The 26,560-nt window shown below is 34.8% G+C and overlaps 1 protein-coding gene across 1 annotated transcript in view; it reads left to right on the top strand.

The window, feature by feature from the left end:
* DNAH14 (dynein axonemal heavy chain 14) overlaps positions 1-26,560 on the top strand; it is a 227,018-nt gene that overhangs the window by 138,801 nt on the left and 61,657 nt on the right. Inside the window, exons 50-64 of the mRNA XM_032216059.1 lie at positions 1,009-1,137; positions 2,830-2,970; positions 6,263-6,430; positions 7,731-7,901; positions 8,142-8,309; positions 10,903-10,989; positions 11,443-11,640; positions 11,995-12,156; positions 12,799-12,987; positions 14,547-14,728; positions 17,188-17,296; positions 20,760-20,885; positions 23,173-23,267; positions 23,677-23,836; positions 24,633-24,764. Coding sequence (XP_032071950.1) covers positions 1,009-1,137; positions 2,830-2,970; positions 6,263-6,430; positions 7,731-7,901; positions 8,142-8,309; positions 10,903-10,989; positions 11,443-11,640; positions 11,995-12,156; positions 12,799-12,987; positions 14,547-14,728; positions 17,188-17,296; positions 20,760-20,885; positions 23,173-23,267; positions 23,677-23,836; positions 24,633-24,764 — 2,217 coding nt within the window. The remainder of the gene's footprint in view (positions 1-1,008; positions 1,138-2,829; positions 2,971-6,262; positions 6,431-7,730; positions 7,902-8,141; positions 8,310-10,902; positions 10,990-11,442; positions 11,641-11,994; positions 12,157-12,798; positions 12,988-14,546; positions 14,729-17,187; positions 17,297-20,759; positions 20,886-23,172; positions 23,268-23,676; positions 23,837-24,632; positions 24,765-26,560) is intronic.

Genomic DNA, 26,560 nt, shown 5'->3' with positions numbered 1-26,560 from the left:
TTTAAATATTGCATTGGTAGGAATTGTAGTGGGAGTACTCTGGGAGTAGTATTGCTTCTATTATCATTTTTAAATCCCTATACTGATTGTCACTAAATTGAAATTGCAATGGTGCTTAAGATCTTACTTCAGTTCCCCTTGCTTTATAGAACTGCAAAAGTCATAAATGTAGGATTAATTATAAAGTGACTTTTTCATCATAAAGTTAGTTTTTCGTCACTGTTGTAATTGAGGATATTTGCTAAATGAGATAGTTGCTAAACAAGAATTACATGCAAAATCCCTGAAAGCCACAAAAAAGTATCAAAAGTTTCAAACATCCTCCTTTACTGACAGCATCAGAAAGTTTAGCTTGCAAGAAGCAAGTTGTGTTCTCCAGCCTAGAACAAATTGTCTATCCCTGTGTTATACAGAAAGAAATGAGGAAGAAAACAGGACAAGAGTTATACAAAATAAACAACAATACAAAAACGAATTTTGGGAGAGGGAGAGAGAGAGAGAAAGAGAGAGGGGGGAGAGGGAGAGAGAGAAGGAAATGGATTGCAATTGGACATGTATTTCAAAATTTGTAGGCATCTGCTGAATTAGATTACCAGCTGCATCTGGAAAAGTGAACAAGAAATGGATTTACTTAATATGTTTCATTAGTAGTGAAAACTGAAACAGAATACATGCAAACCTATTACGTAGAATAGTCCCATCAAATGCAAACAATCCTAATTCAGATAATAATAAACTCTTTGTTGGAGCCAATTATTAGGATTTAGGGTGATTTTCTAAGCAACCTTTTCAATGACTGAATACAATATATACTGTAGAATAGAATAACAGAGTTGGAAGGGACTTTGGAGGTCTTCTAGACCAATGCCTTGATATATATGCATAATGGATCATACTTATTATATGTAAAAACAAAAATACCACAGATAAAAATTAAATGTCTCATGTTTTTGTTAATATACTTCAATTGTGATAAGCATTTTTGGTTTTTATTTTACTTATTTCAAGACACTATTGTTTATTGATGATTTGAACATACCAATCACAGAAGAATATGGATCCAAGCCACCATTAGAATTCATCCGTCAGTTTGTGGAGATGGGTGGATTTTATGACGTTAAACACCTTGAATGGAAAGTATGTTTAATATGGATATAATTTCTTTTGTTATTTTTGATTTTTGTTAAATTAAGATCTTTTCATTAAACATTTGTCATGTAAATATAGTATTCTGGATCAGTTGAAATTCATTCTCATGTTAGGTGGCCTAGATTCTTAGGCACATAGGTTTAGCAGAGAAATTAGGATTTTTAAATTCATTTTTAAAGTACAGGTAATCCTTGAGTTACAAATGTAATGGAGCCTTCTAATTACATTAATAATCCAAGGATTTGTTAATTGGAACTCATTAAATGAACAAGCCTCATCCTCCTCTCCCCAAAGCATTTGTTAATCGAATATGCGTGTCATTAAAAGCACATAGGGTACCTTAGGAGTGGGGAAGACCATGGGAGTCCTAGTACAGGAACCAGACCTCTGCCTCCAGCCACCAAGGCCTTTCCCCCAGCCACGTGTGTTCACAAATGTAAGCACACACGCCATGTGTGCATGCTCACTGCCTTCTGCGCATGTGCAGTATTCATGCATGATGTTGGGGAGAGTGGGCAGATCCTCCCGTAGCCTCCACTACTGATTTGCCTGAACTGGAGATAACTAGCTGAATACCACCTCTGATGTCCCCACCATCTTTCTCTTTGATGGGCTGTACATATTTAGCTCCCTCAACCATTTGTCATATGATTTAACCTCAAAGCTCTTTGTCATCTTTGTTGCTTTTCTATACACATTCGCAGGGTCTCAACGTTTTTTTGGGAGGGTGGCCAAAGCTGGATGCAGTACTCCAAGTGTGGTTTCACCAGCATGGTGTAAAGTGATGCTATCATTTTTCATTGACTTGACACTATCCCTCTGCCTAAAACTGCATTGGCTTTTTTGGCAGCTGCAGCACACTGCTGGCTTATACTTAAGTGGTGGTTCATTAGGACACCTAGGTCGCTCTCACAATTATTAATGTTCAACCAGTTACTGCCTATTCTTACCTATGCATTTGGTTTTTACTGCTGGCTTATACTTAAGCGGTGGTTCATTAGGACACCTAGGTCGCTCTCACAATTATTAATGTTCAGCCAGTTACTGCCTATTCTTACCTATGCATTTGGTTTTTACTGCTTAAGGGCAGGACTTTACTTTTCTCACTATTGACCTGCACCTTGTTGGAAAGGATAGGACTCGATGTTCAAGTTTTCCAAAATCCCTTTGAATCTTGAGCTTATCTTTTAAAATATTGAAGTATATCAGAGTTTTAAGTAAATTAATTTGTTGTGTTCATCTGATTTAGCTCTCAGAATTGCAGATCTTTTAGTTACTTGATTTTTCAATTAAGTTTTTTAATTATACAGTCAGCAGCTATCTTGAGATTCTGAGCTATATTAATTACATTATGAATTATACTACAGTTATATTACGGATGATTACATATACATTTTTTGGTTTTGAAGTTGATTTTTTTTTGGGGGGGGGGGGGTTATTGAATAAAAATCTTAATGAACCTAAAGGATTTCCTAGGAGATTTGTACTTTTGTCTATATTTGTGATGTATGAAGTTCTGTATTACCCTAGGAACAGATTGATTTCTTTTAATTGCATTAGAACTTTTTCATAAGAATGTATAGGTTCATTATCAGTCATTCTGAACTGGTAAAACAATATTATAAATATGTTGATTTATAGGGTTTTTTAAAAAAATGCTATCATGTATTTTTCTAACAGTATATTAAGGACATTGCCACAATTGCATGCTGTACACCTCTAAATGTAGGAAGTAATGAGATTAGTACTCGTCTTCTATCCCATTTTTGCATCTTAGTTTTGCCTACAACTTCCTTACAGTCTTTGCAACGTATTTTCCAGGTAATTATCACAAAACATTTATTTATTTACTTATACAAAGAGCAAAAAAACGTAATGAAACATAACTGAAAATTATAACTATAGCAATAGCATTTAGACTTACATATCACTCCATACTGCTTTACAGCACTCTCTGGGCAGTATACAGAGCCAGCATATTGCCACAAACAATCTGGGTCCACATTTTACTGGCCTCAAAAGAAGGAAGTCAACCTTGAACTGGACAGAATTGAACTCCTAGCTATGGGCAGAGTTAGCCTGCAGATACTGCATTCTAACCAGTGCATCACCAGGGTTTTTATAGAAATGCCCTTATATAAAAAAGGAATTGAAGATTGAAAAATTGCTGAACACTAGAAAGTTGGATAATGATGGCACTTAACAATCAATTTAGCAACCTTTTTGGAAGTATGCAGTTATTGTCAGCTAAGAGAAGAAGAATTACCCTTCTCTGAGTAGTTGTGAGAAATGGTTAGAAAGTACATTGTTAAGTCATCTCACCACAAAATCTAGAAGAGAGCAAAAGTGCATTAGGCACTATTTCTAGCAGTTAGTGAAGCAAAGTTTATCATCTGGAGTATTGCTGAATTGTCTTTCTAACAACAAAAGTGGCAAATAGAACAGGCAAGACTGGAATATTTGCTGCTTGAAATATTGCATTACATTACTTTTTTTTTGCAATATTTCAAGTTCACTGACAATGTTGTGTTCTTGTGGAAGACAGACTTCTTCAATTAATGGTTATCAGTTATTATGTGACTGTTGGGCCCTGAAAGATCCTGGATTGAAACAAACACTGATATTCTGCATGTCCTGTATGAAACAGGCTTTTGGGGATGAATAGAATAGGGCTATTCTCCCATACTATGTATTTAGCAAACATTCTCTGCTCATTCCATTAAAAAGTGTTTACTAATTATTTATTTAAAAGATTTATATGGCCATTTTAAGCAACTCTATGTGGTTTACAACACAATAAAACTAATTAACAAAACAATTCTAAAACAATAAAATATTGAAACAAAACCTTGTGCCATAATAATCCCTCTGGGATGCCCCACAGCAGGCTCAATTGCCCTCCTTCCATATTATCTTCCTATATAAATTTAGCTTACAGATTTCCAAAATCAAAATAATGAGCAAAAGAGTAGTCAGATGAAATCCAAAGGCAAAGAGCCTATAGTAATTTTGTCAGCCGTTCCAGGTTCAAAGTCACAGTCATGAAATCCAAGAGTCAAGGCACATGAACACACATGGTTGTCAACAGGGGGACTTGGGTTTGCCACTTTGTTTTAATAGTTGTTTCTTGTTTAGCAGGGTAAAACTCCTTCCTTGCAAGCAGTTTTGCAGAGCACCTTTGCTGTATTATTTTTGCATTGTTGGAGCTGTTTGTTGTTGCATTGGGATGGAGCAGTAATTCTGCATCTTCATCTTTGGAATACAACAGCAGCTGTGTCTGCTGGTATATTGGCCAATCCCACCTTCTCTGCCTGCTCAGACGAAATTCCACCTGGTGACTTTGAAGCAACTGCTCATGATCTGTTACCACACCTGGAGCTGGCTACTTGTCATTGGTTTCCTCCTTTAACTCTGAATCAATCATAACAATTCTATCCAGTGCCTCAATAAAGAACAAGAATTTACTAACTTTCTAAAAAGATAGAAGGGGGTGGGGCTCTTGAATCGCTGGTAAAAGAATGTTTCACAAGGTAATGGCAGCCACAGAAAAAGTATATTTCCATGGTCCCATTAGATGGCATGATTTCAGGGAGGGGACCTGGAGCATGCTCATCCTATCTGATCTAGTGGGATGGACATGTATCCTTAGGGAGAGACAGTCCTACAAATAATTAGGTCCTGTATTATGCAGAGCTTAAAAACTAATAACCAGCATCTTGAATTGCATCTGGAAGAAGCTGGGAGCTAGAACAGTTCGTGCAAGAAATATGTAATATGGACAAACCTATGGACACCCAATGCTGTGTGAGCTCCTGCAATTCAGACTAGTTGTAACTTCCAAATTGTCCTCAAAAGCAGCTCCATATAAAGCACCTACAACTGGGAGGTGACTAAGGTATGAATGACCATGAACAAAGCCTCCTGATCCAGGAAAGACAACAACTGGAGGACAACACAAATCTATACACTCTATACCCCCCCCCCCAACCACAGTTGCCACTTGCTCGCCAAGCATAAGCCATGAAACTAGGAGAACTCTCAAATTGTGCACCTGCTTGGTATGGGGGAGTATAACCATGCTCAAAATGACTAGACCCTGGTATCAAAAGCCCAGTCAAAGTTAGTTCATCCCCATCAAGAGCCTTAAAACCTCCAGCTGCTCAGGCAGCCCTGCAACAGCCTCAAATGTCCATCCAGGGTAGAAATATATAGCTCTGTATCACCAAATACCAATGATACCTTATCCCATACCATCAGGTGACTTCACCAGTGGTTTCATATATATATTAAAGAGGAAAAGGGAGAGACCAGTGCCCTGAGGCACCTAACTTTACAGTGACTTAGAACTCTACATCTCCTCACCCATCCTCACCAACTGACCATTGAGAAAGGAGGTGAACCACCACAAACCATGCCTTTCAACTCCCAGTACCAATCCTCAAGGATAGCATGCCAATATCAAAAGCCACTGAAATATCTAAGACAGATGCATGACCCCCATCCTAGGCCCACCAGAGATCATTAGCACACATAAGAAATACTGTCTCAGTGTTGTACCATAAACCAAGACTGAAAAGGGTCCAGATACACTACTTCATATAGGGCCATTGAAGCTGCATGTCAACCACGCTTTCAATAACCTTCCCCCAAAAGGAAAGGTTGGAGACTGGGTGAAAGTTGTCTAATGAAGGCAAAATATTAGAAGTTCTGCCATTGTTGAAGGCATTGAGGAATGTAGTAAGGAAATATCTCTGAATCAATGACACTATGGGTCATAGATTGTTCAGTATAATTCTGAACAATCTGTAGAGCAATTGATACTGCATCTAGACTGATAATTATAATAGTTATGATTGCTTGAATGTTCTCAAATGCTTTTTAAAGTGTACATTTAGACAGTTTATTACACATTGCTGTTTCCATAAAGCCTGTTTTATTACATTATGTAAAATTCTTACAATTTAGTTTGCAAATATCTAAAATAATGTAGTCTAATATAGCTATGTTAACAACAGTTTTTTAAAGTAATGTACATAATTTAGCATCTTTATTATTAAATTATATTAAATGGAAAATGTTTACATTTTTTTAAATGTATAAAATATTTTTGTAGGTACGTCTGGGAACATACTTTTACATTAATAGATTCTTGGTTGAAGTTCAGAAGTGTACAGATTATTTAACGTGTTGCTCTATTGCACTGTACTATAGAATGCTGTATAAAATGCTTCCAACACCTGCTAAATGCCATTACATATTTAATCTACGAGATCTTTTTAAGGTTTGTGTTTCTTGATTTTTCAATTGGTTAATGGTTAATCAGTGAAATATAGGTAGCCTCATTTGGTGACCACATTTGGGACCCACAAGTCAGTCATTGACAGAAGCAGTTGCTAAGTGTTTAGTGACTATGCTTATGATCTTATTTCAACCCTCCTTTGCTTTACAGACTAAAGAAGGTTGTAAATGCAAGGATTGGTCATAAGATTACTTTTCAATCATTATGGTTCCTGAACAGTCACTAAAAAGACTGTCTGTATTCCATAAATTATAGAATAGGAAAGCAAAAAGACTTTTAAATAGAAAGGTTGCTTAAAAGAAATACATAAATAGGTTATGATCAAAACTCTCAAAATGTGAAGGAGAGGAGGATTTTAAACCAGGATTATACATTTTACTGAACAATCACAAACCCCTTTTTTTTCTTTATTGTCTCTCTGCTTCCTTTTACTTTTCCTGCTATGAACCCTGCGTCATCATACTCAATAAAACATACATGAATACTACTATATAAACAAGGAATGTTCACAAGTGAATAATTATTAGTCAATATGCACATAAAGTATGGAGAAAGAGAAGAGAAAACTGGGTCTATGTTGGTTAAAGCTTTAGTCCTGTCCTTATCAAAAAGGGATAACTGAGGAAAATATAGCAGTTACTGTAGTTGTCTGAAATTTTCTAAGAAAGAAGCAAACATTTGCAAAATTATATGTAGCACTCTGTAATGACACAGGAATTCTGTAATTTTGTAAATTATTCAAAATATGATCCCTATTAGTAAAATAGATGTACAGACATAATTTTATGAGATATCCCAAGTATTATCAATTTAAGATTATTGCAAATTTTATCCATCCATAGAATCAAGTTCAGACTTAGTGCCACCTTTCTGAGTTGGATAAGAAATGCATTTCTACATATTCATGGACATAGTTTTCAGTGAATAATAATAGTTGGGATTTCTTGTTTGTACGAAGGTGATGCTGCTATTAACATTTATTCTGAATATGTTGGTGATTAAGGTTTATATTATCAATACCTGTGAAATTAAATTTCTTTTGAAGGATAATTCTGTCATCTAACAATGGAAATCATTGTTTCTTTTATTAATATATGAAATGGATATCCCACCCTTCAGTGCTATTAAGCACCATTGTAAAATACCTAAAGCAACTTTGGGGTAGCATAGCATGATAAAACATGAAATCAGTTCAGAAAGTATCTTAAAAGTTTTAGTAACTTCAATAGTAATGTGAATATAGCTTCAATTTAAAAAGTTACTGTTAAAATCAATATTATAGGTACTTGAAGGACTACTTCAAGCCCACAAGTCAGTCATTGTCTCAAAAGAAACAACAGCATTATTGTTCATACATGAATCTACTCGAATTTTCCATGATCGTCTAGTTGATCTAGCAGAGAAGGAGACATTTTATCAGTTTCTTTCAAATGAGCTCCACAATTATTTTAAAGTAAGTGTACTTATAGGTATGATGCATATACTGTTTATATATATGATGCCAACATGATCTGATATATATTTGTGTGCTCTTTCTCTTCCTTTCCATGAGGCAGTATTTGTATTTGAGAATTTGTATTAATGTATTTCATAATCTATATATCTCAAAATTTAGATACATAGTGACTTTTAGCTTGTCTAAGAAAGATCATTAGCCTGATAAAGATTTCAAATTACAAAATTATTCCTGTAGATTTCCTGGACAAAGGAGAAGTTGATGGAGGAGTCTCCTCTATTTGTAGATTTTCTAGATTACACTGTACCTTTAGATAGGAGAATATATAGAAATGTACCTAGCCGGAAGGTTCTTCATTCGACACTGGAAGACTATTATATGAGAATGCAAATAAAAGAGTCAGAGGTATTTTTTGAAATTCTATTTAATATTGATGTATTGTAATTGCTATGTGATGTGAGCCAATAGTGTATACATGTATCTTAGGTGCTAGATGTCCTTCGTAAAAATTCTTATGACACTGGACAATCTACTTTCCTCTAATTTTCCCCTATGCACAAATAGCAGGACACAGGTAGTTGAGCAGCTAAGTACTGTAGTTAAATAAAAATGTCATATGGCATTCCTCCTCAAATTCAAGTCCCAGCTATATTCAAGAAAGATGGGATAACAAGGAAAATTAGAATGGATAATTCAGAATTGATAAGTAGTTTCTTCTATCTGTTAGTTCAGGATCATCAATATGCAGATAACACTCAGCTTGATTTTTTAACTCTGTTGCTCTGTTCCGGAGATGCCATTGAAGCTTTGTGCCATCTCAAGGCTGTAGGGTTCTGGGTGTAATGACATAAGTTAAAACTTGGTTGATTGCTGCTTAGAATCAATTTATGATTGAAGTGTCATATATACATGAAAGATAAATTAGCAAAATTGAACCTAAACAAAATGGAGGTGCTGTTTGTTCACCAGTTTGTTCATCAGCTCTAATATTATCTCTCAAGGGATGTGAGTGTGGTGTGGTACTGTCCTAAAGGAGCAGGTGCTTGATTTGAGGACCGTAACACCTCCTGCTGGAAGTGCAGATGAAGACTGGGGCTGGAAGAACCTTTGCTCAACTATGTCTAGTACCTTGGTTGCCACCTTACCTGGTACAGGAGGATTTAGCTACAGTGGCTCATATCTTTATTGCCACTTGGTTGCACTTCTGTAATATATTCTATATGAAAAGCATTTGAAGATAATCTGATTGGAGCAATCAGCTTGATTGCTAAGCCAGATAGGATTTTAAAAGGCATACAGAAAGGTATTGATAGTCAGGGCAAGTCCACATATACAGTATGTGTATTACGCTAATAGTGACTCTGTCAGTCAATGTGGGCCACTGCAAACTGCTACATCTTGTAAAATCCTATCTGGCTTAGCAACCAAATTGCCAGTTCCAACCAGGGTTGACTCATCTGAGGCAATACTTTTTGGAAAAGCTATTGGTAGTATCCCATTTTCATGAGGTGATGCTGGCTGGAGCCAGGAAATACTTTTTTTTAGTTATGATGCCAATGCTTCAGAACCGCCTGCTCTGGAAATAAGATTGGTCCTTTCAGTATTAGTCTTGTCTGGAAGCTGGAAAGCTGATGAAAACACAACTCTTCCAGAGAGCTTTCATTGACTGATATAATGACAATATGTATTTATTTTTCTCCATTTATTTTATTTGGTTTGTGGGATGATTGTTCTATGTTGGGCTATATTTATTGTAGATCTATGTTTCTGTTTTCTTATTCTATGGCTTACTTTTTTAAGCTCCTCAAATCTGGGAAGATTGAGCAGTATACAAATCAATAAAGAAATAACTGAAATTATTTTTATGATGTAGTTCAATATTTCCTATTTCAAATTTCTATCGGCAATATTAATTGCTTATTTTTCATCTGCACTGAGTAGCTAAGAGATTCCTCATTTACAAAGATTGGGGATTGCTCCTTTTTCAAGCAAAATTCTCCATCCTATTGTGCTTTTGAGTGTTAAAAATAGAGAAAGAAAAACAAATGTTCTTATATAGCTCATTTCTGCTATACTTTTTCTAACTCCTGTTCTTTTCCAAATTTCATTGAATCATTCCATCGATTTTATATGGAATACCATTCAGATTTTTGGTAGCTTTGTAATGAAGCACAGTTAAATATGCACAATACTAGGTATGCATATGATGGGGTTTCTATATCTTCCAACCACAATTTCCTGTGCCTTGCCACAACACTTGGGGTGGGGGAGCCTTCTTTTACACTTGTTTACTTGAGAAGGGAGAGAGGCAAACCGACTTGACTTTTCTATTGCTTAAACTGGTTGCCAGGGCATATAATAAAGGCTCAATTATTTGTCAGAATGAGAGGATTGATTCAATTAGAAACGGAGGGCTTTGGTATCTATTCTTAGGTTAAGGAATCAGAAAGGAGTTGGAAACCCCCAAAAGAAAAGAAAACTAAGAGAAAATACCAATTGAGCCTGCAAAGTTTATCTCAGTTTATCTCAGGATGCTTTGTTACCCAGGAATATAGATAAAAAAGCACAAGACCAAGAATGGGACTAAGAATGAGAAAGTCAAACAACATACATCCATGAAATAAATCAAAATTCTAATTGACATCAAGCTTGCACAATTTGTATGTGACCAAAACTGTTTCTAGATCATCAATTACAGATCTCTGGGAAATGAGATTATCAGGCTTTGAACCAATCCAGAATATGTTCCAGCTACTCTTGTGAGAGAGAGAAAAAACAATTAAAATAAGCTAGCTGTTCTCTGTTTGAAAAACTTACCTGAGAGAGGAATAATCTTAGTCCTGAATGCATCTTTAGCATTCGTTTTCCCAGAATGTTTATGCCAGATCCCAAGATAGAAGGGTTAGATTTTGCTTGTCCTTTAACTCTTTCATGTTTGAAAGGTGTTTTGAAAGGAAGTTCCCCCCTATTTCCTACATTTCTGCTTTCTCTTCATTAGATCTCCATGGTATTTTTCAAAGAAGCAGTACAGCATGTAGTTAGAGCTGCAAGGGTTTTTCGGCAACAAAATAGTCATATGACACTGGTAAGAAACTTTATTTTTAATTGGATATATTATATAAGATGTCAAAATGGTTTGTCTCTATTTAAAAGTAGCACACCTTAAATCAGTGGTTGTCAACTTCCCAATGCCGCGACCCTTTAATACAGTTCTTCATGTTGTGACCCCCAACTATAAAATTGGTGTCTCGGTTCCTAAGACCATTGAAAATATGTTTTTTCTGATGGTCTTAGGCGACCCCTGTGAAAGGGTGGTTCGACTCCCAAAGGGGTCCCGACCCACAGATTGAGAACCACTGCCTTAAATCAAGGTAAATTTTAAATACCATATGTCATTAAAACACTTGTCACTAAGCCACAATTATTATTATCCTGCATTCTAAAAATTATTTAAACATTTTAATACATGAAGATTTGTTTTAGTAAATCATTTTTTCTTACCTGATGTTTATCTAACATTTTTAATATTTATTAACAGATTGGACTGAATGGCATTGGAAAAGCAACCTGTGTAGCCTTAGCCTGTTATATATCTGAATGCAGTATCTGTAGGTTATCTACTTCCTATAGTTACACCTTTGCACATTTTCAAGAGGATATTAAAAAAGTCTATAAACAAGCTGGAGCAGAAGGCAAGAGGACTGTTCTTCTTATTACAGATTCAGATATAATTCAAGTAAGCCTACACAGACTATAAATTAGTATACATATTAAATGTGTATCATGTTAATTAAATGCTTGTTAAAATTGACTATCTTGTTTCTCCCTTCTTTCTTAATCTTAATATATCTGGATTGTCATCAGAGGTTAGAGAAGTATTGGGAGCTGACTTTGTTTGCATTTTCACCAGTTTGCTAATAAATTATTAAAATAGGAACTATTACACTGTTGACACAAAATAACTTTAACTTTATAGCTGGAGCTCCAGTAAAAGTGTCTGTAAAAAACTGTCATTTTGTCAAAATGACAAAATCTATATTGCTCCAACCCAAGGCTTCTGAAGATACTTAATTGGTATTATTTTTCTTAGGAATCAATTTTGGAAGTCCTAAGTTGTATTCTGAAATCAGGACAAGTACCCAACCTATTTGAGAAGGATGAGTTGAATAACATTATTGAATCACTCACATCAGCTTCCGAAATGACTAAGGATTCCAACAAATTGGATGATATGTATTCCTTCTTCTTACATGTATGTACTAATTTCTTGTAATCAATATGTTCTCAGTGAAATTGCTGTATCCATTCCAGCTTGAGTTCTACATTAACAGCAAGATCCAGAGTTGTGCTCATTGAATTTAATTGTCCCATTATTAATAGATAAATCAAGCCAGGAATGGGACAAGCTGTTATTTATAGCTTTGAAGACATCCATGTCTGTTTGACTCTTGCAAAGGCAGAGTAAGAAATTTGGTTTAATGAATGATAGAAATTTTGATTATCTCCACCAAGGATGGTTTTGTATCATCTGGTCTGAAAGAAACCCGTTAAAAATGAACATTACATCTCACCTTTATGAGTACTAACTGATATCTCTGTGTTGGAAGCTGAATTAGTGAATTGCCTGAATCCTTGTTACTTGCATAATTGTTCAAAGTGACTCATATAGAGAAACAACCTGTCCTTTGAATTTGGGGGCAAATATTATCTATCATTTAAATATCTACCTGTATCATTCTATAATTTGCAGTGCAATTCTTATTTCAATGAAAATTATTTTTGTAAGTATGTACTATCATAGTCTAATGAATTATAATCTAAATATTAATGCATGTATATTTTCAAAGAAATAATAGTTTTACTAGAGTTTTCACACAGTATTTATTTTTCCTAGAGAGTACGCCACAACCTTCATATAGTTTTGACAGTAAATCCTACAGGACTGGTTTTCCGTCAATATATACAGATATATCCTGCCATTGTGAATTGCTGTACAGTAGACTGGTATGAAAATTGGCCTGAAGAGGCACTTTGCCATGTAGCAAAAAGTTATTTTAGCCAAAATGAGACATTGAGAAATGAGGTATGATGTGAATATATTTTATCAAAATGGAATCTATAATATATTATTCTCACTTATGAACTCAGGTTGATTGAAACTGTTCATGAATTGTGATAGCTCATTTTAAAGACTCTGGGAAAACAATACAATATAATAGCAGAGTTGGAAGGGACCTTGGATGTCTTCTAGTCCAACCTCCCGCCTAGGCAGGAAACCCTATACCGTTTCAGACAAATGGCTATCCAACATCTTCTTAAAGACTTCCAGTGTTGGGGCATTCACAACTTCTGGAGGCAAGCTGTTCCACTGATTAATTGTTCTAACTGTCAGGAAATTTCTCCTCAGTTCTAAGTTGCTTCTCTCCTTGATTAGTTTCCACCCATTGCTTCTTGTTCCACCCTCAGGTGCCTTGGAGAATAGTTTGACTCCCTCTTCTTTGTGGCAATCCTTGAGATATTGGAACACTGCTATCATGTCTCCCCTAGTCCTTCATTCTATTAAACTAGACATACCCAGTTCCTGCAACGTTCTTCATATGTTTAGTCTCCAGTCCCCTAATCATCCTTGTTGCTCTTCTCTGCACTCTTTCCAGAGTCTCCACATCTTTTCTACATCATGGTGACCAAAACTGAATGCAGTATTCCAAGTGATTTTTGATTCTATCCCTGTTTATGCAGCCTAGAACTGTGTTGGCTTTTTTGGCAGCTGCTGCACATTGCTGGCTCATATTTAAATGGTTGTCCACTAGGACTCCAAGATCCCTTTCACAGTTACTGCTGTTGAAAAAAGGTACCACCTATACTGAACCTGTGCATTTCGTTTTTGTTGCCTAAATGTAGAACCTTACTCTTTTCACCATTGAATTTCATTTCAAACATTTCAATCAGTTTCAGTAATCATAACTAGGTGGGTCTCTAGGGCTCATGGAGAATGTTGGGGAAATTGAAATGCCAGATACTACCACTGCTTTGGTCTGAGCAAGCACAAATTACCAAATCACCATTATATAAAACCTACAAAATTTGGCTCATCTACTCCTTTGGCTGGCTAGAAGGTAGTGATAGCAGCAGAAAGCTACTGGGATTAAGTATAGGTTCATTCTCATTCCATTTTCAGATATACTTGTTAGCGGGTAATTTGCAAAATCATCCGCTATAGGAATTTTATTTCTCTACTGAAAAATATACTCTACCTCCCCAAATAAGGCTATGACTATTACTATGAATTGCAACAATTCCTAATTTAGAAAAGATGCATTCAACTGGATTAGTTTTTTCATGAGTAAATGTTGATGGTATGCAAAAAAAAACCACCCTGAAAATCCCAAAATATTTATAACATATGAGTTCACACTATAGTAAGAGGAGAACACAAGCATCACAAATAAATCTTATCACCAAGGAGTTACAACTTTTAGACTCAGCACCCTCCCCTTCCCCTATGGAGAGAAGAAAAGGAACAACAAAAAAGAGAGAGCCAATACAAACTGATGAGCGTGAACAAGAAATTACTGAGAACATAATATACATTTCAATTCTTAAACATTGTATAAAGTGAGGTCTTTTCATTTGTCTTTACAGAATTTAAGAGATATTCTTATCCCCATGACTGTTAATATTCACAAGAATGTATCTATAATAATTGAGAAATACTTGAAGGAAACTAAAAGGCACTATTACATCACTCCCAAAAGTTACTTGCAATTTATAAATACTTTTTCCACAATATTGAGGACCACAAAAGAGAAAATGCTGAGTGAAAGGTAAATACAGATGTGTGTATGAGTGTGTAAAACAGCACTACAAGAAATAGTGCTGTCTGGAAGGATACTACTTTATAGAAATTTTTCAGGTGGATTAAAACATTTAACAATTCAGTTATTTCATTAGCATCCTAAAACAGCAATAATTTTGTCAGCTGCAACCATTGGGTGAGTTAATACACTCTTCCTGAAAGAGGAGAATTTTTCCATGAAAAATTTCCAAGCAAATTTGAGTATTTCACTGCCAACAGATTAACGATAAGGTGAACTTTAGCCACAGTGTGTTTTGATTATTGTGCCATTCATTCTATGGTTAATGTATATATTATACATTAATCTGTAGTTAATATATAAGATTGTTGAGGAGTTATTTTGTCAAATATCATAGAAGCAATGGACTTAATATCAATAAACATTAATTTTATAAATTATCTATCTATAAAGCATATATAAGATATTCATAATTCTGGGCACAGTGCTTACCATAGGTTTTTTATGATAGACTTCATAAAGTTGGTATGTGTAGCTTTACCAAAAGCTTCTATGCACTTAGCACTTAATATAAAGTAGTTTGTTTAGGTGATTGAACAGATAGGATAAGATAAGCTAAGGTAAGATGATATGATAAGATAAATATAAGATAAGATACCCTTTAGTGTCTTTTTTTTTACTGTGAGCATACTGGCCCACATTAAAAATGAAATTCTGTTGTCTGCTCTCAACAGAAAACATATATTACATAAGTATATACCTGCACCCATATACAGTGATGGGGGGAGTATTTGATGCCCTGGTGATTTTGTACATTTGCTCACTGACAAAGAAATGATCAGTCTTTAATTTTAGTGGCAGGATTATGACAGAATAACAACAAAAAAATCCAGAAAAATGCATTTAAATAAATAAATATTTGATCCCCTATCAATCAGCAAGATTTCTGGCTCCTAGGTTTCTTTTATACAGGTAATGAGCTGAGATTAGGAGCACTCTCTTAAAGGGAATGCTTCTAATCTCAGTTTGTTACCAGTATAAAAGATACCTGTCCACAGAAGCAAGCAATCAATCAGATTCCAAACTCTCCATCATGACCAAGACCAAAGAGCTGCCCAAGGATGTCAGGGACAAGATTGTAGACCTACACAAGGCTGGAATGAGCTACAAGGCTATCACCAAGCAGCTTGGTGAGAAAGTGACAACAGTTGGTGTGATTATTCCCAAATGTAAGAAACACAAAATAACTGTCAATCTCTCTCAGTCTGCGGCTCCATGCAAGATCTCACCATGTGGAGGTTCAATGATTATGACAATGGTGAGGAATCAGCCCAGAACTATACAGGAGGATCTTGTCAATGATCTTAAGGCAGCTGGGACCATAGTCCCCCCCCAAAAAAAAACAATTGGTAACACTTCACCATGAAGGACTGAAATACTTCAGCACCCACAAGGTACCCTTGCTCAAGAAAGCACATATACAGGCCTGTGTGAAGTTTGCCAATGAACAGCTGAATGATTCAGAGGAAAACTGGGTGAAAGTGTTGTGGTCGGATGAGACCAAAATCGAGCTCTTTGGCATCTACTCAATTCGCCATGTTTGGAGGAGGAGGAGGAATGCTGCCTATGACCTCAAGAACACCATCCCCACTATCAAACATGGAGATGGAAACATTATGCTTTGGGGGTGTTTTTCTGCTAAGGGGACAGGACAACTTCACCGCATCAAAGGAATGATGGATGGGGCCATGTACCGTCATATCTTGCGTGAGAACCTTCCCTCAGCCAGGGCATTGAAAGAAGGTTGTGGATGGGTATTCCAGCATGTCAATGACCCAAAACACATGGCCAAGACACAAAGGAGTGGCTCAAGAAGAAGCACAGATCTAGCCAGTCTCCAGACAATACCATAGGATTAAAATCTGTGGAGGGAGCTGAAGTTTTGAGCTGAGCTGCCAAATATCAGCCTCGAAACCTTAATGACTTAATGAGATGATCTTCAAAGTGGAGTGGGACAAAATCCCTCCTGAGATGTGTACAAACCTGGTGCCCAACTACAAGAAACATCTGACCTCTCTGATTGCCAACAAGGGTTTGCCACAAAGTACTAAGTCACGTTTTGCAAAAGGGTAAAATACTTATTTCACTCATTAAAATGCAAATCAATTTATAAGTTTTTTGAAATGCATTTCCAGAGTTTTTTTGTTCTTATTCTGTCTCTCGCTGTTAAAATAAATCTACCATTAAAATTATAGGCTGATCATTTCTTTTTAGTGCGCAAACATACAAAATCAGCAGTGGATCAAATACTTTTTCCCTCACTGTATATGTGTGTGGGGGTGTACACACATATGAATCACTGTCCATTTTGAATACATAATGGAAAGAAGTAAGTTGAATTAATATACTACTGTATGTGACTATGGCCTATGGTATAAGTAGATTTTAATTCTTGTTTTTTATTTTAGAGCTTGCTATCATTCTGGTCTGACAAAAATCTTGGATGCAACTTCACAGATTACAAATATGCAAGATGAATTACTTGTCCTTGGACCTCAAATAGAATCAAAATCAAAGGTATATTTAATTTGTATGCTTCCCACGCCTAACATATTGAATAATTTCTTATCAGATCTCAAGACATTAAAATTAATAAAATCTATTGACAGTGGTATAATTGTTTTATAAAAGTTAGAACAGTATAACTATTATGTGAATTCAGTTTAGGGTGCATTAGATATTTTGGTAAAACAAAGAAAAAGACTAAAGGAACCTAGGTTGGTGTAAAAGAAATAACATTTGGAATCCATTTATGATAATACTATGTAGTGGAACAGCTGATTCCATAATGCAGAAGTTTGGAAATCTCAAATATCTTCTCTCAGAGGGCCTCATGGTCTTCACATACTGTTTCTGCCTTCTGTTCTATTGTATTGCATTTGCTCATCTATTCCTACAGCTATCATCTATCATTTAGGAGTTGCCTTCCACAGCAGATTCTCCGTAGCCACATTTATTCATCTATTTATTTAGTTATGATACTTTCCTAGCTGCCCATCTACCAGAAGGAACTCTGAGTGTTCAACAGAATAACCACACAGAACACTAAAAAGATCTTTAAAACAGTTTAAAGTGTCGAGACACTGAAAAGATTCATATTCAAAATAACTGTTTATAACAGGCAACTCAAAAGAAAAGTTTACTACAAATTGTTTTTTGGCAGGAGATGTTGCAATTGATATTTCAGACTAGGTTGCCTCCGCATGAATAGTATTGCTGACCTAGACTGTGCCTGTCTCCTCTCTGTTCTATTTGTCCTTGGATCAGGAAGAGGTGTGGACTCTACCTCCTCCTCATTGATAATAAGTGCCAGCTATTCTTAATCCTCACCTGGAGCTTCCTGGCCAACTTGCTGCAGCTGTGGCTTGCCTCCCACAGCTTCAGTCTGTCACTTGTCTGATCCACCCAGCTGAGGCTGCTCCATCAAGCTAGCTTTCTTTATTGAAATTCAATAAAGTTATAAAAATAAATTAAAATGCAGAAATTCAGTAAAATTAAGATGAGTCCAGATGTGTAAAATAAAATTATGTCTACAATAAGAATCCAATTGGTTTTTGTATGAAATAGTATTTAAAGATTTAGTGAAAAGACTAAATAAATATTCCTTAGGTTAAGTGCTCCCTCTTGTGGCAACGGGAGCACTTTCTGATTTGCAGAATCAGAAAGATTCTGCAAAGCAATCTAGAATGAATAATATCCACAGAAGTAAAACATGGAGTTAAATATAAGATAGTATGTAATCTGAGCAAATGTAAGATACAACAAAATAATTGATGAAACATGTTAAAATAATTCTATACTCAATCACCACCAAGTTAGTATAGTCAAATATTTGCATAATTATTTAAGTCAGGAAAAGGAAATAACTACAACTATGATAGTTGGTCTAAACTTTTTTTTAGCCAGTCTCAGTTTCTCATTTGCACATAAATGCAAGCTAAAATATATATAATTCCCATTTAAACTATTCCTTGAGTTTTATTGACTTTTATAAACTGTAAAAGACCAAAACAATGGGGAGAAAAAGATAAAGTCTGTTTGTAGAGTCAGTAAAGCTGCTGTAGATCATAAATTGTAAATATTAAGCCACTAAATTCCAAAGTTGGGGAAAAGGCATGGTGTAAAAAGAAGTTAATTTTTACTGAGAAAATATAATGTAATAAAAGCTCAATATAAGATATAGTAAAACTCATATGTTTTTGTTTGGTGGCTTCTTGGGACCTTCTTGGGACTCCTATGGTCATCTGTAGAGAAGGATGTAAATTTTCTTGAATTTTCTTTATAAATCCATCAGGTCCACTACCTCTAAGGTGCCCCCAATTGATTTTTTTTTCTTCTGTCTTATACTCCTAACTGTTAGCTAAGAATACTCATTACATAATTAGGGTACTAAGATAAAGATAACAGGACCCGGATTGTTGTTGGGGGCAATATGCTGACTCTGTAAAACCGCTTAGAGAGGGCTGAAAGCCCTATGAAGCGGTATATAAGTCTAACTGCTATTGCTATTGCTATAACAAACTTTCTCTCTAGAGAAAGTTCCATTCCCTCTTTAGGGAGCTACCACAGAATCCAATCTTGACTTTAAAAAAACCCCTACAGACAGCATTAATGTAATTTTTGGAATTAATTTACATATCTGACAGTTGTGAAGGCTATACTCTTCTGTCATATTTTGCTTCTGGGTTTCTAATTTGAGCTAAGTAAGCCTTGAATTTCATTGAGAGCCATGCTAGACTGGGTCAAAGACCTTATTGGTACAGTATTTTGTTCCTACAATGACCAGTCAGAACTCAATGGGAAGTTCAGTAGCATATTCCATTTGTTGTCTAGCAACTATCATTAAGAAGCATACTACTAATGATACTACTACTGACAGCCATCATGACAATTGTCACTGAGAGCTATATCCTCCATGAATTTGTCTATTATCTTTTACAGCTATCCAGTTATGGTTATTGCGTGCTATATTTCCTCTTATCTGTCTTGCATCTCTTCAGTTTTTCTGAACCACTTTTTTCATATCATTTAAACATTAAGACCCCATCCCTACCCCCTGCATTGTGCATTAGTTAAAAATCCTAATGTTCCCTCACAGGGAAGACAACAATAATAAAATGGAGAGAAATTATGAATATTATTATTTCTTATTTTTCCAAATGAGGACCATTCTGAGGATGAGCACTTGGAAAGCTATACAGAGAATGATTATTTAATATCTAATTTTTCTTCTGAAATTGTACATTAGCTATAATATATGATATCATTCCAATCAGCTAAGATCTCTTTCTCTAGTATAAATTCCTGACAATGAAGATGGAGAGTAAAACTAGAGGTGTTCCCACTGCCACAGTGTAGGGCTCCAAAGTGTAATGTTTAATTATACTATATTAACTATGAGATTTATAAACTGCCACACTGTAGAGGTTCTAGGCTGTATTTGAAATAGGAAAAGTTGATGCTGAATTAATACCAATATTAGTTTGTTGGTAGAACACAGCATTGAGACAGTTATTGATTCCAATACAGTAATTTCTAGAATATATAGACAGTTATTGATTTTCATATAGTAATTTCTAGTATATATGGCCATAAAACATAGTGATAGAGATTAATTTGATAACTTTTTAAGAATATATATAAATGATAGATTTATTATTTTATTCCACAATAAGGCAATGTGCATAAAAAGGGGTCCAATGATAGAAAGTTTATTCTAATTATACCCAAAAAAATTGTGAAGAAGGGGTGTGGTTAAGAAGTGTAATAAAAAATAAACAAATCTTGTAGCCATCCATTGCTGAAACATTGAGCTGAAATAAAAATCTTTTGATCTGACCCATAAGAAAATCCTCATTTTCTTACATCTTCATAAAAATGGAAACTTGGAAAGTAGTTTGTAGGATTTATGTTGCTAAAGGTTTAGAGTCATGATTTTTTTCTGAGAGTACTATAAAATATTTGACTATTTTCTCATTAGGAAATAGAAGCACTTGTAGCTAAACTTCACAAAGATGCCTCAGTTGTAGAGCAAGTTCGAACTTTGGTTAAAAAGGATGAAGAAACTATGACTGCAGAAACTAAAATTGTGGAAGGGTATGCTAAGGTACACAGTTTTCAAAGTTTCTTCTTTTGATGATGTCATAACAAGCATTGCAAACAAATGTAATTTTCCTCCCAAAAAGCTAGGGCTACTATGTATGGAGTGCAAAAATCTGGAGGACCTCCACAGGTCAGCAAGAGATTTTTTTTTTCTTTACATCTGTAAAAAATGTATCAATCAATTACAGACAAGTTTTAGTACATTTCCTCCACGGTCAACAAACATAACTCATATTAACTCAAGCATTATCATATATCCATTTTCATTTGACTGTAATTATTATTTAAATATATTAATAAAAGTAATAATCTTGAACAGTACCCGCCCACGCCAGTGGGAAAAGAAAAAATCAAAAAGAAAAAACATAAAAGAAAAAAAAATAAGACAAAAAAGGACAAAAACGACAACGGACAAGGCAGGGAAAAAAAAACGAAACACAGGTATCTAACATAAAAAAGAAGAGGTATATCAACTGGTTACAACATGCTTTGGTGCTTCTCTTCCATTAACTCATATTAATTCAAATATCTTGGCTCAAATGTTTACCATATTAGCATCATTATACCTCCAATTTTAATTACCTATAGGTTATTTAAACATCCTTCCTCCTTAGCTATGCCAAAAAATTAATCCATAACACATGCTGACATTTCATTTGCTTACTTGTAAAATCCTCTATTAATATCAAATCCTCATATCCTATTTTAGCTGGACATTCATAATATTTAATCATATTATATATCACATCATTTTCCCAGTATTGATTAACATTTGATTATATGTATTTTATTTAGTTTTTATAATGGTGATAATTGTTGTAATTAATACTCTTTATGTATAATCCAAAAGTGTTTTCTCATATCCAATTATTATTTATCATATCGACTCCACGTTATATACATTACTATCAATATCAATTATTATTCAGCTATATCTATTACAAAAAGAGCAATTAGATTTAGCTAGTTTTCAATTGTATTCTTCAATCTATCAACCAATTCCACATTATATACATTACCATCAATATCAATTATTATTCAGCTATATCTATTACAAGATAAAGTAATCAGATTTAGCTAGTTTTAAATTATATTCTCCATCTGTCAGCCTGTGTCCCTCCAATAGCAAGATTTCCTCAAACCAATTGCCATTCGTTGGATAAATTTACCAAATATTTTTATAAACCAATCCAAACAAAGATATCTTCGCACCTTTTGGCTCTGAATGTCAGTGATGAAATAATGATGTTGTCCCAGGCTTGTAAAACTTTTCAAGTTGACTTTAATTCTCAAGGGTGGAGTTTCCATTTCTTCTGCACTCTGTCTCTTTAAATGAATCTTTTTTATAGCTCCCCCCCTCCTTTCTTTTTCTGAGATAGCCCAGACGCCATTTCTCACATTTTCCATTTGTATTTCAGGAACATTCAAACATTCAACGATCTCAGTTTTTCTTTCATATTTTGAAATCAGATGATCCAATTTTCTTTCCAACCTCTGATAAGAGTCAAAAAGCTCTAGACATGCGGAAAAAAGAATCTGGAGTGGGATCTTAGAAGTATTTTCCGACGCCATGATGTGTCGCAGTTAAAAATTATAAGTAAAAGCACACTGGAAACCGTGCAATCTTATCTGATCGTAAACACAGCCAAGTAATAAAAATGTCAGAGCGTGAAGAGCTAATTAGTAGGAAATTGACTTTACGATCCACTTAAAAAGAGTTAGTGGGGAGGGCTGCCGAAGAATTCCTTGAAGTATTTAAGAGATAGGGTAGCCACCAGCCATAAATCCATTAAAAAAATACCAATTCGCCGCTAGATTATTCTGTTCTTTGGTTTCAATTAGCTTAAGCTTTTAGTGCGGACAGTCTCTCTTGAATAATAAAATCAGCTTACCAGATGACATCACTTCTGCCATTCTTAGGGGCAACCTGCAGTTTCAGTTAGCACGGAGCTAATCCAGAAAGGAATTGGCACGAGGGGTTAATACCCCCCCCCAGAGACTTTGCGAACGTCTCTGAGGTCACTGGGTCTCCCCTCACCTTTCACTGTCGTCTATGGGACAGCTAGAGTTCAAAGAACCCGTCCAAAAATCCTTCAGTATAGAGGAATTTCAGGAATAGCCTGAAACTCCATCTTCTCACTGCTAAGCCCCGCCTTCTTCCCCCAAGAGATTATTTTTTCTATTAAAAAGACTCATGTTTGTTTTAAACAATTTTGTATATAAAAATAGTATTTGTACATGTATAACCTGTGAACAAAAAGTGACACTCTACCCTTTCTTCATTTTTGTAGCAAGTAACAGAAGAACTCAATTCTGTATTGCCATCTTTGGAGAAGGCCCTTAGTGCTCTTGATGCACTTGACAAAAATCATATTGCAGAAGTTAGGTAAATATATTGCTTATTTCCAAGGATTTCTAAGCTGAGGATTTCTTGTTATCAAAAGGAAATAATTTAGTGAACACAATATTCATTAGTCATATCAAGTTTACTTATCCCGATTCTTGCTAATGTAAGAAATTATTAGCAGGAATAGTAAGATACAGCCAAAGCAATATATTTCTCAATAGAAAATTGCTCATGGAATGTTTCATATTATTTCTCATTTTTATATTAAACTGCAATCTCCAAGGTCAGAAATACGCATTACATTCTTTGGGTAGGTTAGCATGTACAGTATTTTCATGTTGAGCATTAAAATTACTGTACCTTGATAACTGAACGTGAATCGGGTTGTTTTGGCAAAAAAATGATTTTGAATGTAATATATTTTATGCTCTTTTTCTGTATAACTCAGAGTATATACTCATCCTCCTCCACTTGTTTTAACTGTTATGAATGCCGTCTGTATTCTTCTTGAAAAGAAACCAAACTGGGCAACAGCAAAATTACTACTTTCAGATCCAGGATTCCTTAAAAAATTGGTTACAATTGACAAAGATAATTTACCAGAAAAGGTAAAAGAATTAATTTGCAAATAGATTGAATGATTTTTTTTGTTTTGTTTTTTAGATATATATAAATCTTCAAATAAGAGATTTAAAAAATGAAACACATTTCCTGGAGTCTGGCTTGGAGTTTCATTGCCACCAGAATCTGACTATTTTTTTCCTTACTAGATTGTAAGGTATCTTTTGGAAGAAACAGATATGAATAGTACATTGCAGTCAAATTTCCTCTAATCCTGCAAAGTTTGGTTTAATCTTTCACAGTCTTAATTATCTTGTGAAAAACTGGCTCCTGGTCCATTTACATTGCTTTTTTATTCATCACAGGACAGTTGTTTTTCATTCCCCTATGTAAATTAAGTTGGTGGGAGTTTGAGACAAAAGCCTCAGTGGTAGAATTCTAGTTCATATTTATATCTATAGTTCATATCTAATGAACTATCTCTGATAGCTTTTACATAGATAGTAAGATATTTTACTTTGATTGATTAATTTGAATATTGAAAATAAACCATTATTTGTTTTTGTGACTTTAATCTTTATTGAAATATTATTCATAGTCTTTTTTTGCTTCTCTTCCCTTTTTCTTTTGTTGTTGTTTGAAGATATACTATTCTCTTTATATTGTTGTGCAGCTTATAATTTCCTTTTCTTGATAAATTCAGTCCAATGGAATTATTTTAAAAAAACAAATAAATAGATATTAGTTATTGATTGAAGATATGGAAGAATTTTACATGTATTTGTTACACTTGTCATTTTATTATTTATTTATTTATAATTAATCATTTTGTATTCATTTTAGGTTTTTCTGCAGTTAAAAAAATATGTGAGGTCACCTGATTTCAGCCCAGTGAAAGTGGGACTTGTGTCTGTTGCATGTTGCTCCATATGCCAGTGGATTTTAGCTCTGGATCACTATCATATTGTTAAAAGGGTACATTTACATAGGTTATTTTCAATAGTTTTTAAAACAATCCATCATATTTGACATATTGTATTTATAAGGGGAAATGATTCTACCTAATTCTGGAATATGTTGCTGATTTCTGTTAAAGGCATTTTATTTAGAATTGTCAGAGGTAAAAAAAACTCAAATTGTCTTCTTATTTTCTATTTACTTTTCTGCTATTTTAATTTTCTACCATAAAACAAATGTAGAAATATACCTGGATTCAGGCAGCTCAGTGAAGGAATGCCTGGAAGAAGATCTGAAATATACAGCAATCCTAATTTAATATTTTATTAAACAACTAATTGAATTGTTTTTCTCATTATCTCCATTTCTCACCACCAGAAGATAGTTTAAAGTAATCTTCTAGTCTCTAGAAGATTGGTCTGACAAGAAATGGGTCAACTTATCTTTTCATTAAGAAAATAGTGTTAAAAGTAACTTTTCTCCTGTTTCAAGAGATTCAAACATGTCACTTTCATTTGTATGTCACTGCAACTATTAAAAATATTTAGTTGGTAATATCAATACAAGTAGTCCCTGACTTATGACCATAATGAAGCCCAGAGTTATCATCATGAGTTGGAAATAAACACTGGAAACTGGCAAAAAAATGTTATAAAGTGTTTGCAGGATGCTGCAAACAGCTGTAAAGGTGAGTTGGTTGTAAAGCACCCAAAATATGCTCACATGACCATGTTTTGTGTGTGTGTGGCTATTGTAACTTCAAAATCAGATCATTAATGCTTTTTGCAAGTCTGTCATAACTTCGAACAGTCGCTAAGTGACTGGCCATAAGTTAAGGACTCCCTGTATGTTCTTCTCTTCCAATCCTTGTGGAAAAGGCTCTCTGGCATCACTTCAAGATTCAAGAGAACAGGAGCTGATCTTGATACCTCCCTTAAAATAATTACATAGAATCTCTTACTTCTCTAATTTTCCATCTCCTGTCTGGATTTCTTCCCCCTAGTTTTCAAGGGCATTTCCCCTTTGCTTCTGTCCTGTCCCTGCAGGATTGTTATGAGGAGGATCACAGGAGGAGAATAAAAAGAAAGGTTGTGGAAGAGTTTCCAAGACTAAAAGGTCATTTTACCCTCAGGGGAAAAAAACCACCTTCCAAATCTTCCTTTTTGAAGCTCAACTGTAAAGAATACTTACCTACTAGCTTAATATTCCAAAACCATTTCTAAAGCAATCCTAAAAAAATTCCTTATAGATTTTCCTAAGTTTAAGGAAGGAAAACTGGTCTGTCCTTCCTAACCCATTGGGACCTAGAGAATAGGTAGAGAATACAATGTAGAGAATACAATGTTACTCAGATGATATGGGCGGTGTAGAAATTTGATAAATAAATAAATAGAAGATGTCCTTGAAGGACCAAGGAAAGTTTCATTAGCAAGGCAATGATCAGATAAATTATACAAGAGGAAAAGAACCACATTCAGACTTGCAAGATACTGTTACCATAGCTATTCTAATAAAAGTAGCTTTAGGTTTATACATTGTCTGTTTCTTAGTCTGGTCTACCTTCTAGGACTGACACTAGTTAATCAAAGTCTTTCCTCCGGGACAAGTTGGTAAATGATGTAATGACTGATCACAATTTCAGATTTGTGGGAAGGGAGAAGGAGTTCTGAAATAGGACAGCTTCACTTTTGGCCCCTATTCCATAATCAAAAATGACATAAGTTGTTCTGAATTAGTCTTGGTTCCCATGTCCAATAGGCATAGTTGAGGATTGGACAGATGAAACCACTCTGGATGCTCTGTGCAGATGAGTA

Source organism: Thamnophis elegans, chromosome 4 (genome assembly GCF_009769535.1).
Source record: "Thamnophis elegans isolate rThaEle1 chromosome 4, rThaEle1.pri, whole genome shotgun sequence".
Taxonomy (NCBI): domain Eukaryota; kingdom Metazoa; phylum Chordata; class Lepidosauria; order Squamata; family Colubridae; genus Thamnophis; species Thamnophis elegans.
Note: the sequence above shows the minus strand (reverse complement) of the source record. Positions and strands in the feature narration are given on the sequence as shown.